Genomic DNA, 14,265 nt, shown 5'->3' with positions numbered 1-14,265 from the left:
CACAACTTTAAGATAGTATAATATCATGAAGAAAGTTGAAACAGTAAAAAATTCCACAAAGAGGAATTTATAAGCCAATTTTTTTAATGAGGTTGAATTTTTTCGCGATGCATCAGTTTAATTTGCAATTATCATAAAGGCACAATGTGATGGCTGAGCTTTGTGTTCTTCCCCCTAAAATTCTGTCTAAAGCTCCATTTATCGGCAAGTAAATATCTCCAATTGACATTTTCTTTAGGATACTGGCCAATGCAGAGAGAGGATACTGCATATAGAATTTTAAAAACGATTGTTTGACCATAGAAACATGTAACTAGGGGCCAAAATGCTGAAAAAAACAAAGAGAGGATGGCAAATTGTTCCCAGTTATCTTGTTATCGTAAGTTACTACAGAAAGCCACACCGTGTAACAAAGAGGGTTTTTTTAATTATCAAATATGACGCAACACGAAGCGTAACGCAATACATAACGCAATACAGTTAGCATTTCCTTAAATGAATTCAGTAAATAGCAGGTTTTTATCAATTGCATAAAATTTGAAAAAGGCGTAAATTTACAATAAAAATCAAACTTAGTAACCTAAAGTCATTATTAACCTATGCATAAACAATTTTTAAACCGAACAATTTTACAAAAACTACAGTTGAAGGTAAAATTTCGAACTTCATCTTGATATTTTTAATTTAAACGACAATTTTCAACAGAGTTTTGGCCGAAATTAATTTGAATCTTCTTGCACATTATGATTGAAATGAAAATTTTTCTAACACTTAAATTAAAACATATTTCTCTCTTACAATGAAGATTTCTCTCATAGGCCAATGCTTTAGATATATCTTTATTCAGTGTACTTCAATGCCTAGCAGCTGCAGGCTTTTTGATGAATAAAGACGGATTAATCTCTGATTAAAATCACATCAAAACCCAAAATGCTTTCTGGATATGCTATTTCGTGAATATGATTATCTAAACTATCATGCATTATCCTGACTGTCACGAAATCCATATGAATGGGCAACAACAATAACACAAGGTGTACGAGTTGTCAAAAAAACATAGCTCACCTTGATTTAAGATTTTTCAGGAAATGATTTCATTTGAATTAATTTGACGCATACACGGACAGATTTACCAGGGCCTGTGGAGGGTCTTTCGGTAAACTTTGCTTCGATCCAGTAATAAGCCTGTTTTGGTGGTTGGTAGGAAAATAAAATGCAAAAAGATTCTTTTTTCAACATTAAGTCTGACTAAACTTTCGGATTTTTATACATTTTTGTTTATCTTTGGACTATGGAAAGGATTTTAGAGGATTTTGTGGATTCTTCGTAGAGTGTACGAGGATTTTGGAATGACACACCCTATTTTATGTCGCATCATCTGCACAATAACATATTTTAGTAAATCCGCATAGTGACATATTTCATTCGATAAAAGTGAAATGCCATAAATAAGTACTTCAAACAGGATAGGGCCTAGGACTGACCCCTGGGGTACACCTATTTTCGTTTCTTTCTATAAACTGAATGTGCCGCTCAATTTAGCAAGTTAAACATTATAATCGAGAAAAATATTGATAGACCCATCGAGACTGCTTGGACAAAATCTTACCATCTAAGGTCTTCTTTCAGGTCTCTACAACTTTTCGAAAAGAATGTTGTGTAGGTAAGATAAACTTGTTTACAAAGGGTAGTAATTAGCTGATTTCTAAAAAATCTTTCAATGGCTTTTGTGTCACGTAGTAATATGATTATTTGTCTTAAGATGTCCTTCAGAAACGAGTCACCACTTGCACTAACAACATCACCGTCTTTTAGTTCATGTGGAAACTATTATCTCCTTTATCTTCATAGAATAATTAGAATAATCAACCGCTCAGAGTTCAAGAATTTGATAACATTTTGCATAATAACCGATTAATGACAAGCAAATTTTCAATTTCTTTCATCATATAAAGAATATCGTTGATCTAAATATAAAATAAGAAGGGACCTAATATGGAATCTTGTAGAACGCTCAGATGGAGCCTTTTTCTGAGATCTGAATAAAGTATTTACTTCAGCTCTTTGTCGTCTTTTCTTGCAAAGAGATGTTTATTAAGTTAGGGAACCTAGGCTGAGATCAAATGCTTAGAGCTTGGTCCTATAAAAATTCATGATTGAGGCAGTCAAAGGCTTTGGAAAACCCAAAAAATGATTCACTGATCAGTTCTAAGCGAAAACTCAGCCAATGGAAGTATCTTCAAATACAATCTACACTGGAGTAGAAGCACTGATTCAAAAAATAGGGCACTGAAATGATTGATAGCAAACCCTTGTAGTTTGACTTGACAACAGTTGAGTGGAAACCGATTGCAGTATTCAAGCTTTTTTAAAAATCTTCCTGTATCTTAAAAAGTGTTCTGTGAAAAAGGGAAATTGTTAAATGTTCACATTCTTAAGTCCATCAGAGGGTTATATCTGTGTTTGGTTTATCTTCACAAACTTAGACCTAGCATTAAAAGTAATGCTTTTTCACCAAAATGCAACTAACTATACTAGAAGGCAAGGCAATTAGAAGCTCAAAGGAATTCATCGACCCCTAGAGATTGTTAATGGCTTTCAGATAAGGATATCATTGTGGCAGTGAAAAGCTCAAGAAATGTTGGCAGTTCTTTTTCAAATTATTGCATACCGTGGAATTGATCGATATCATCTCTAATTGATCCTAATTCGCTTGTCAGGAGGTAAGGTACCCTTTTTGGCAGGTGACCTTATTTCCACCCCTGAACTAGTTCCAATCTTTCGTGTTATTTGTTGAACTTTTGAAGTTAATATGAAAAAGCGACAAACATGCTTACCCTTTTTCCTGTCAAGCATTAACTCAAATTTCAATGGCTGTTGCTTTTATTCAAGCGTTTACAGGTCAATTTAAACTAGCACAATAAAATTTGTAACTCACACCAACAAACAATACAGGTTTACTCTGATCACGTAGTACGTGTAATCCCTAATCAAGGTTACTTAAACCAAAGGCACTTTTATAGAACCATATTTGTTCACAGGCGTTGAAACTAGATATCAGGAAAGATGGCAAAGTTTATTCCTTTGATTTTCTGCTTGTCAGCAATGATATTTGCCAATGGGCATGGTATGTTGATTTCTGATTTAGATTAAATTTTGTTGATCATGTAGCCCTTTTTTCTTTGTAAGATTAATTTTTGACAAAAAGCTCATTCAATTTTTTTACTGACTTATACAGCGGGCTTCAAACCATTTGCAAGCATTGCTATTAGACCTAAACAACCTTATTTTTATCAACAGTGTATAAAGGAGAGAAAATAGATGACAATAATGAAGTTGACGAAGAAGAAAATGAGGCATCTGGTGATGCAATGGCAAAAAGAGGTATTTTCAGTAGCTTGCTTCATGCTAAAGTTTTGCAAACGCTCATCTCTAAGCAAAGCACACCTTTCTTCAAACTATCGATGTAATCGTATATCATTTAAATTTGCATGTCGAAATATCGTCGCACTGTTTTTTGAAGATCAGAATCAATGGCGGACTGGCTACCATTCAACAAACCGTGAAAAGCAACCAAAAGGGTGCCAATTGGTGCTAAAGTTGCTGAAATTGCAAAACCGGTCCTGTAAAACTATGTGTAGCGGAGAATCAGTTTACTACAGATTGTCACTTAGGGTTTACCCAATCCATTTTATCATGACTCTATGCCTTTAATTGAGCTGTTGTTGTGGTCAAAATGCGAGCTAATACATGCTTATAATAATGACCTTTTCATTGCTAGCTATGCTAAGTTTTTTTAACCAGAAAATGTAAATGAAAACGAGAAAGCACTGCCCATCGGTTTGGCTAAAGTATTGACCAAGTTAGAATATCTACATTACCGCAAAAAGCGCCAATAAGGCCATAGGTTATTTTGTCTGACACAGAAATATCGTCCCTTATCTCTTTTGGTTATTTATTAAGGCCAAAATATTTTGTCTTTGCAGCTCCATCTATCTCCTTAAAAACGACTTCGGTTTTTATAATTGAGCTCAACAATGTTGTTCTTCTGCCTTCAAAGTCTAATCAAAATTATCTTAACCTTGCCTGCGTTCAAACTTTGTTTATTTCACAACATATATTCAGCTATATCAGTTATCGTGAACTCGATTCTAAAGCTATCAGTAGTTACAAAAGTAGAATATTTATAAGGGTTTTGTAAGATCTGTTTGGCTTTATCATCTAATCAGATATTTGAAGAATATCTAGCCATTTCAGGCCCATAGACAGCTAGAAAATAATGGACAGAAAATAAGCTTTTTCTATACCTGCCTTACGAAATACTGTCAGATCAAGCTGCACCTATAAGATCCTCAAACACAATTTTCGTAAATTTTTTTAGGGGGGGCATTGCCCCCTGCCCCCAATATCTACGGGCCTGAGCTATTTAGACGTCATTTAGAATAGAATTGATGTATAAAGAAACTTAATACTCGATGGATCAACTCATGATTTTCAAATAACAGCACTCAGATGGACTGTAACTGAAGAAATCCAGCATGAAGACATGAAAGGTCCTTGGGGAGTATGGGGACCAATGGACTTTTGCAATGATGGGAAATTTGCAACTGGATTTTTTCTGAGGGCGGAAAAAGAGCAAGGGGCTGGGGACGATACTGGAGCTAACGCAGTTTGTCTGCAGTGTGGGGATAAGGAAGTTTGCTCTAAAGAAGGAAAATGGGGTGAATGGTCAGACGAAATTAGTTGTCCAACAGGAAGCTTCATTAGCGGTTGGAGACAAAATGTCGAGGATAAACAAGGACGGGGAGTCCAAAAGGATGACACTGCGCTAAACAATGTAGAATACAGATGCAGAGACAAGAACACCTGGGAGGGGACAGGAAATATAAAGACCAATGCAAAAGAGTGGGGAAGATGGAGTAGGTTTGAGGAGTGTCCACGGGGAGAGTTTATTTGTGGAATTAGCACAAGAGTTGAAAATCCAGGCGGCGACGATACTGCACTAAACGACATCAAACACAATTGCTGTAAACCACTGCTGAAGAAGAAAAAAGCAAAAATGTGAATATATATGTATATATTGTTGAATCGTGCTATCATGAACTTGATTATCTCGAAAAACTCTATCTCGAACAGATTCCCATTTTCCCTTGTTTTCCTAAAGGCCTTATAGAGCATAGAATTATTTTCTCGAACCCGCGTATCTCGAACTATTCGCTATCTCAAACGAAGTTGTTTACCTTTGAAAGAGAAAATCCGGGTATTTCGAACAAAATGTGACAAAAAATTTTAAGCCGGGACTCAACTGTACTTCATTGAAGAAATTTCTCATTTAAATTACCACGGATGGTTTAACTGGATATTTCATTTTCTGGAAGGGCATAGTTGCTGCGGCCCCGATGTTAGTGTCACACTTCAATTACCCACTTTTGTGATGCATTTTTGAATGTTGTTTCTATGCTGGGATATTTTAAAAAGCTGTATATTAACTCTCTTTTTTAAACTTTCATCATTACGACATATTTGATTATGATTACTCTATTTGAATATTTAAGTTTCTTGACAAAGCAATTACCATTTCTTTGCAGAAAGTTAAAGGCTAAGGGACATCTAAGTTATATTAACAATAACAGAAATTCAGGGGGTTGCCTTCACCCTGACTTTTCATAACTTGCAATTCACACATGCATTTTCGAACAGGAAATTTTAGTTTTAATAATATCTATTTTAATTTTAGAAACAACTAGTTCCAAAGAGCGCGAAGACACTACAAAGAAGACTATTGGTCAATTTTAAATAAAATGAAATAAAATCAAGAAAAAATGTCAATTGTGGCTTTCTGACAGAAACTTTTGGCTTGATTCAGTACAGCAACGACCAACTTTTTTTGAAGCAATGCAGCCTTTCTCATTCACCCGAATTCATGAATTCAAAATAGTATATAATCATACAAAATGTTCAAATTGTAAAAAATCTCGTAATACCGTCCAAATTTATAGCTCTTTATGTGATTCAATGCTGATATTATTGGAGTTTGGCCTTTTTTAGATTTGGTATTTGATTTATCAAACATTACTTAGTCTGCCTGAACTTTCGAATTTCTATACAATTTTGTGGACCTCTGGATTTTTGAAAGGATTTTTATATACACCCTTTGGCCGCATTATCCACATAATAAGATAATCTAGTCTCATCCAACAAAAAAGAATTGTCATAAATAATAATTTCAAACAGGATAGGGCCTAGGAATGACCCCTGGAGGACACCTATTACCATTTCTTTCTAGAAACTGAATGTGCCATTCATTTGCACTATTTGTCTTCCTCCTGAAAGAGAGTCGTGCTATATTTTTATAGCGTGTGAACTTGACTAGCATATATTGAATTTAGCAAGTAAAAAATTATGATCGAGACAAATATTGATAGGCCTATCAAGACTGCTTGAAAAAATCCTTACTATCTAAGGTCTTTTTAAGGTCTCTTCCACCCTTTACAAAGAATTGGAGTGTATTTTAGTGAAAGAAGTGTATTTTACATGTATCAGCATGAGAGAGTTTAGAGGAGAGGAATGCGTTTACAAACGGTAGTTATGAGCTGATTTCTTAAAAATCTCTCAAAAGCTTTTTTATCAGATAGTAAAACGATTGTCGGTCTTAAGTTGTGGTTCAGAAACAAGTCACCATTTGCACTAACATCACCGTCTTTTATTTCACATGGAAAATATCTGCGTCTTTATTTTTGTAGTATACATTTGTTTCAAATCATTGATTGGCTTATTAAGGACAGAATTAAATCTCACCTTTCTTTATTGACTGCCCAAAGTCCAAGGATTTGGTGACTGTTTGCCTAATGACCGATGATCCACTCGAATAGAATTTCAATCACTCTACTATTCGCATTACCAGTGAATCTTCTGATATCAGTTTTTGACCGAGCCCTATCCTTTAAATCTGGGAGGGTTTAAAGATTGTTCCCTAGATTTAGGCTTTAGTACAAAAAATTCTTCCATTCTTGCTGCATTGACCGTTTTGTATATTTTAATCAATGGTAGCATTAAACAGAGCGACCAAAGGAACACTGCTGAATGAATAATTGATAAAGTTGGATGCTGCAGTATTAACACATGATTCAAAAGGCCTGTTCGTGGATCTTGCTTAAGCCAGTTGGGTTGCATCAATGTTGACATGCGATTCAAAACATGAAATTTTTGACTGGCTTTTTTCCAGAAGTGATCAACATGGGATTGAGAACTTGATTTTTTGTCTATTCTTAAAGAAGTGCCACTTTGGTTGCAATTTTGACAAACAGGAACGTTCACGTTAAACTATTGAGACATTATGTTCAAGATTATCGTTAATTTAAATATCAAATAGCAAGGAACCTAGTACGGCATCATGTGAAACGCCGAACGGGAGCCTTTTTCCTAGTAATGAATAAGGCATTTACTTCAGCTCTTTGTTGCACTTTTCTCAAAGAGATGTGTACTAAGTTACGGGCACCTAGGCTGAGTTCGAATGCTTAGAAAAAGTTTATGATAGTCATGGTAAAAAGCTTTTGAAAAATTGAAATTGTACCAGCATACTTCTTTTTATCAAGCCTCGTTTGGGAGACGGGTCTAAATTCCTATTGGCCATTATTCTATTTGTCTGTTGTAATAGGAAAGTGCATCATATGGGAATGCGCATTCGAGCGAAGGCGGAATTTACCTCTAATGGCACTTTACGTTATTTAATCAAAACTTATCACGGTTGCATAAATAAAAGAGAGTTTCTTTCTCACATGACACAATTTTATCTGTCATCGCAACAAAGAGAACACTTTGGTGATTGGCTAATGCCAATTAACACTAATTATAAGTCGCGACATATAATCGAATAAATACGGTATCATCCTCTGTGGTGTTTTGTCTTGTGTTGCGTTCGTCGGTTGGGTTGTGCTGTGTCGTGCTTTGTTGTATTGTATTTTGCTGTTCTGTGTTGTGTTCCGTTGTGTTGCGATACGTGTTGTGATGCGTGATGTGATATGTTGTTTTCTGTTGTGTTGTGTTGTGTTATGTTGTGTTGTGTTGTGTTGTGTTGTGCTTTGTTTTGTTTTATCTTGTTTTGTTTTGTTTTGTGCTTTGTGGTGCGTTGAGTTGCGTTGAGTTGCGTTGAGTTGCGTTGTGTTATGTTGTGTTGCGTTGCGCTGCGTTGTGCTGAGTTGTATTCGGTTGTAATATGTTGTCTCCTTTAAGCTATTACCAAACACAGGCTATAACCACTGTCATTAATTCAAGAAAAGCTGACATGCTCCACACCAAATGCCAACAATTCGACCTCCTAACTAAATCAGTCAGAGGCCTAACCGAACTGACGAGTGAGGATGGCTTACGTAAATATACTTGGTCGATTGTAAAGATTTTTACCCTTGGCAAATTGAACTAGTCGCGTTCCTCGCTTGTTTCTTGTTCCTAATCCATATTTTCCAACCGTTTTCTCTTCATTTTGCTCTTGCTCTCCTACTTTTGCATTGAAGTCTCCCATCACTATTTTGTATAGCGTCCTACTTCGCTCTATTATATTTGACAATGCTTCGTAGAATTCTTCAACTTCTTCGTCGTCGTGGTCTGTTGTTGGTGCATATACCTATGTGACTTGCACTCGATACCTTTCATTGATTCTCACTGTCATTGTTGCAATTCTTTCACATTTTCATTTGTACTCTTGAACTCTGTCGGCTTATGTTCTCGTTCACCAGAAATCCTACTCCTCCCACAAGTTTTTGAGTGACATTGTTACATACAATTTGCTAAACGGGCAGTTTTTATTCAGTTGTTTTGAAATGTCACAACATGTCTGGGCCTTTTTCGTGAGTTCTCGAACAAGAAAAAACGCTTTCTTTTTATTTATTCTTGATTTTTCAAACGTTTACCGCACTACAGCAACTCCAACTGAAACAAAAAGGGACCCTTTAGGCTATTCAGAAAAAACCAATCTCCCATATGATCTATTATTGAAAACCTTCCTCCTTGCAACTCAATCACATCACGCCAGATTCCTCTCTTCTGTACATAATTGTCGCTTTTTGCCTTCTGATTGATTCTATCAACATAATATCTATTGCATTTTTGCGATACTCCAACCGAAAATTTCTAAAGACTTTTACAGGAAACTTTTTCCAGGAGATAGCGATAATGAAAAGTCTTTGTAAAAATAACTCTATGTTAAAAGATCGCTGTTTTAGAAAAGCATTGGTGTAGATCAAACATGTCATCCCCAGCTTTGTCTCCCTGCAATGCCATTCTTATCCTATAACTGTTACTTGTATAAGCGTTCCCTCATCTTTTCAAGTTTGTCTTCACTTACTGGTTTCTGCTTCAATACTCTTCAGAAAGGAATAAAATTTAAACGTTTTGCCCTTTTTTGATAACTTGAAATAGATTTGCCCCTTTGCAAATGTATCTTTTAACCATTCACTTCTTTCGAGAAAGCCTTAACTTTGTTATTCCCTTTTCACTGAGAAATTTTTTGATTCTTGGAAATTATACGTAATTTATTCCTCAATCTATTTTTAATAAAATTTCAGCAACTCGAATCGTTAAACCTCATGTTAAGATTATCTAATCGCTTAGATTAGATATAAAGACGCGCATTTCGTGTTCTCTGATAATGCTTTACTGAGATTTTCAGCGTAAAAATGCTTCTAAAAACTCTTTCTTGTCTTCTGTTGGATTGAGATAAAACTTTTTTTAGAATTGTATTTTACATTGTATTTTCATTGGCAATTCAGGGGCTATCATTTATAAAGCAACCATTTTTACATGAAGTTTCAATTTAAAGGCACAAGCCAAAGACTTTTTGATTAAAGACTTTAAGTACTAGCTTTACATTAAACTCCAAGTAACAATTCCTTTGCGATAAACTATTTTTGATTGTAGAACCGCTCTAGTCAACAGTTGATTCCAAGTTCCAATGTTTTGAATAAAAGAAGGAAAAAATGGTTAATTTAGCAGCAGTTTGAAAGATACATTCACCAAAATATGTCTACATATAGATCTAGTTGTATTTCACATCTAGTAGGTTGATGTTCTGGTGAAAAGTTTCATTGCGTCTTGATTTATCGGGCCCGGGGGTCGGAAGTTGTCACATTGATCCATTATTGCTTTTTTCTACTAGGATAAAACATACATTTAGCCAAATTTTTCCGTTTTTGCAATTTCCGTTATTATTCAAGCACTTGGAGCCAAATTTTATTTTCGTTATTGATCAAGCAACCTACCCTGGATACCAGAGAGACATAAATTCGAGTGCGGAAATATAGGATAGGAACGGAAAGCGGAGGAGGGTCAATGTTTTTGCAGGTAGCTCGAGAAAAGTTACTGAAGAAGATTGAGAAGCACAGATGCAAATAAATTGCTAAAGCTCATTATTCTCAAAGCCATATCAACATTATTCAAATTAATCTTCTTGGCTTCCCTTTCTTGCATTCTTCTGCTTTGCTGGAAACTAGAATAAAGGCATCGCATTTTAGAATTATTAAGCTTTCCTTTCTTTTCATCTTTGATTTGCAGTTAGCACTATTATACAATTCGACAATTTACGTCAATGCCATGGTGTCTATAAAATATAGAAACACACTTTATTTCAGTGCTTCTGCTGAAAGAAGAAAATTGTTTTTTTTTCAGATTTTTAGCGTTCAAGATATAATTTTTATCTCAGATCATCAAACTGATTAGCAAAGAGTTACGTAATTTAATACCCCCTCTTCCTGTCTAGAATTGGTCTACAGCATTGGTGTATAATGTCATTAAGAGCAGCGTATTTTGATAAAGAGAAAGTTAGCTTTAATTATTATGAAAAATAGTAATAAAATAATTAGACCATTAAGGTAATCTCATATTTATGCTTGTTTTGCAAGGAAAGTTGGTAAGAATCTTTGTGTGTCATTATTTTACATATCAGAACCATTATTGCCATCTCTGACGACAGTAGTGTAAGAGACTAAAACGATATTATAAACCCTATTCAATATTATAGTACTATTTAACCTTGTTTCCGTCTTGTTGGTCACAAGAAGCCGCCTTGTGCTTTGTGTTGAGTGTATTGAAAATGGAAGTTGTTTAATTCTGTTTCCTCGTTATCGACAAAGTAGCCGAAAAATGTCTTTGTAGTCTAATAATAGTGTTTAGGAAAATCAGCACTTTTTTTAACATGAAATTTACTACTAATTGCTTGTTGTAAAAGGCTCTTATGCGACCGGCACGCTTTGCAACTATAATTAAAAAAACCGGCATAATATCGTACTGCGTGAAAACACAAAACACAGTCAATTTCTTCAAGGCAATTGCCGCTTAGCATGCTGGTTGCGCAAGAGTCGTTAATAGAAAGAAATTAATTTTAGATTTTTAGAATTTAATAAAATAAAGCTTGTTCTAAGAAAAATTCAAAAATGAAAAAATCTACCCAACGGTTAACCAAAATTTCTGTTTTGGATTGCTGAACAACCTTTTAATAATTTCAATTGCAACTTTAGGTTACTTATCAATTATTGAATTTTCTTCTTAATAATCTCAAATCTGAAAACAAATCGGTGCAAAAATGGTACTACATCTGAGATGCACATCAACTATTGTTGGCTGAGTCATTCAATCGAACCAACATATTACCAAAGATTCATTTAACACCCAACACGTTTGACCTAGAGCAAACTTCACGGAAATCCCAATGTTTGGTGACACAACAAGGTGCTCAAACAACCGAACAATTCGCCCAAAATTTATGTTGGCTAGGTGTTGGGTGAAGTTATGGATCGTCTTAGAAACGTAAAAGAAACAATGCGAAATAGCCCATAATTACCTTCAAGAAACAAGATAGTATGCAAATCATACTTCTCTCGCAAAGCTTTCCATCTCCTTCATACCCAGCCTTACATTTGCAATTGTATAAATGATTTTCGTCTCCACTATTTGTATTATCTGTACAAATTGCATTGACGCTGCATTGGGTGCCGCCCGCACATCCTTTTGGGGGGCATTCGCACGTAACATATGGGGATCGTGTTTTCTTCAATCTTTTACAATAACACTTTTGAGAAATATATTGGTTAAAGATCCTTTGCTCTTGAAGGAATAAGAAAGCATTTGTGACAACAAGAAGTGAAAAATGGTACAAAATAAGTCAAAAAGATACGGCTAATCTTAATAGTAATAAAAATCAACCTAGTGGTTCATACATGCGCGGTTTCAGGTCACTAGTGGTTACTCGCTGACAGGGAAGGACTTAAGAGACAAGGATTTAAGTTGCGAGACAATGACTTGATTTTGTGCCACACCTTTCAGGTGACTGGAAACTGATGGAAACGCCCAATTTTAAAATTCAGTTTTCAACTTGATAAAAAATAAGAAAATAAAGAAAGCAACTTTGATGCACTAATTTGTTACTACTAATAATCAAAAGATCTTTTTACCAGAAAGCAAACTTTACCGAAGAACACAAAAATATTGGTGGGTGTTGAAACCAACAACCCCTTCTGTTAAATCTGTCCCTTCACACTAATCTGACCTGTCAATATTCCTCGTATAATTTTCGAAAATTTTGGAATTTAGCCCGCAGTTGCATTTCTTTAAGAATGCTTAATGAGCTTGGTCAGGCATTACAGCAAACCATAGTTGAAAACATTGCGAAAAAAAACGGTGTGGTTTGATGAAGATTTTTTCTATACCTAAAGCAAAACGACGTGGAAATTATACGAGCGACACGCAGCATTCGACCTGATTCAAAGACATACCAGTGGAGCCTGCCAGTCCTGAAAATAAATACCAGAAAAAAGGGGAAAATACATGATTACTGTGTTTGGGTGGGGGTATAGGTCATCTATTTTAGGTATTGAAAATAATGTACATGAAAGTACCCCAAGGTTTGCTTAATTTTTCAAATATTTTCCATAGCTAGAACAAAACTTCCTTACGAAACTTCAAAAGGACTAGTAATGTTTTGGTCAAGAAACAATGAAACAAGAAATGATCGACAGTACGTTTCAGGTTTTAAATTAAAACAACCTATTTTTCGGTATCATTCATGCTGGGCGAATCAGATTGCCCTATGAATGATTTGCTGTGGCATCTAAGTTATTTTAAATAACTTGAACCCAAAATCCTTTCAGTAGTTTTACGAGCAACGTGCAGCGCTCAACCTTCAACCTGTTGGTGTTTGAATCTGAGTAGTGGAGCCATGTGTTTGAAAAATTCGGTATTTTACTTTTATTCTTCTGTATTTATCGTATTTCACTTTTATTTTAAGTTTTAACTAATGAAAGGATTTACACTAGTATCTTGAAACCTTTTAGTTATGAATAACAAGAATAATTTATTCGAAATGTGCTCTATTGCTATCAGTGACTTTCGATCTTTGACCTAACATGTGCAAGGTTCAGGAGTTGAAGTCGATGCTGGGTCTTCTATTGAAACCCAACCAGGTTTCCTTCATTTGCATACGTCGTTAGATTTATTTAACCTTATAATGAGATTTAAATGATATGATTTGATTTGTAATGATCCATTGCCATTGTCCTATTTGTATGTGTCAACATCCCATATCATCAACATCATTACATGCTACATTAACCAGCGATATTTCAGTAAGGATTAGAGTACTGGAAATCAGTTCACGATTAGAATCATTGTTACAAAGTACAAGTGTCTTGATCATTCTACGTCTCTCTCTGCTCGGATCCACAAACGTAACATTGGTGACAGAGGTACAGAGCTGAGCAATCAATATAACTGATCATGACCTCGTCAGTTGTACCTGAGAAGTTCGATTCCGGTGATATCGTCTCCTGGCTTCGCCAATTTGAATGTTGTGCCTCGGCAAACTCTTGGAATGATACAAAGAAATTTGCTGTCCTTCCGGCATTTCTACCGGGCCCGGCTGCAACATACTACCATTCCTTGGCTGCTGATCAGAAGAACTCGTGTGCCAACCTTACGAACCATCTACGAGAAGCTTTATGTCCCGCCGTGGATCGTGAGCGCTATTTTGCTGATTTGGAGCAGCGTGTTTTACGCCCTCAGGGGGACCCTTCACCTTTTCTCTGGGAGCTGAAGGACATTCTCTCAAAAGCAAATCCAGAGTTACAAGATGAAGCTAGAGAGGCCCTTCTCTCTCGACAGTTTATGCGCGGTTTTCCTTCACATATCCGTCTTAAACTCCTGGAAAACAACCCCACCGCAACCTTTGACAGCGTTGGTTCAACGCTTTCGTGCTGTTCATCTCCATGACGACGATTC

General features: G+C 35.6%; 1 protein-coding gene across 1 annotated transcript; it reads left to right on the top strand.

The window, feature by feature from the left end:
• Positions 1 to 2,150: 2,150 nt before the first annotated feature.
• LOC135684004 (vitelline membrane outer layer protein 1-like) lies at positions 2,151 to 7,112 on the top strand. Its single transcript, XM_065199442.2, has 4 exons — positions 2,151 to 3,127; positions 3,301 to 3,384; positions 4,506 to 5,061; positions 5,738 to 7,112. Exons 1-4 carry the CDS (start codon positions 3,067 to 3,069, stop codon positions 5,745 to 5,747), a joined length of 711 nt encoding a protein of 236 aa, XP_065055514.2. The 5' UTR covers positions 2,151 to 3,066; the 3' UTR covers positions 5,748 to 7,112.
• Positions 7,113 to 14,265: the final 7,153 nt, after the last annotated feature.

This window comes from Rhopilema esculentum, chromosome 7 (genome assembly GCF_057945365.1).
Source record: "Rhopilema esculentum isolate cy_ngs chromosome 7, ASM5794536v1, whole genome shotgun sequence".
NCBI classification, from domain to species: Eukaryota; Metazoa; Cnidaria; class Scyphozoa; order Rhizostomeae; family Rhizostomatidae; genus Rhopilema; species Rhopilema esculentum.
Note: the sequence above shows the minus strand (reverse complement) of the source record. Positions and strands in the feature narration are given on the sequence as shown.

Excerpts from the sequence above, each read along its gene's own strand:
- LOC135684004 (XM_065199442.2), top strand. The coding sequence starts at position 3,067 with ATGGCAAAGTTTATTCCTTTGATTTTCTGCTTGTCAGCAATGATATTT. Across the intron at positions 3,128-3,300 it reads GATATTTGCCAATGGGCATG|TGTATAAAGGAGAGAAAATA; the intron begins GTATGTTGATTT and ends TTTTATCAACAG. Across the intron at positions 3,385-4,505 it reads TGATGCAATGGCAAAAAGAG|CACTCAGATGGACTGTAACT; the intron begins GTATTTTCAGTA and ends TTCAAATAACAG.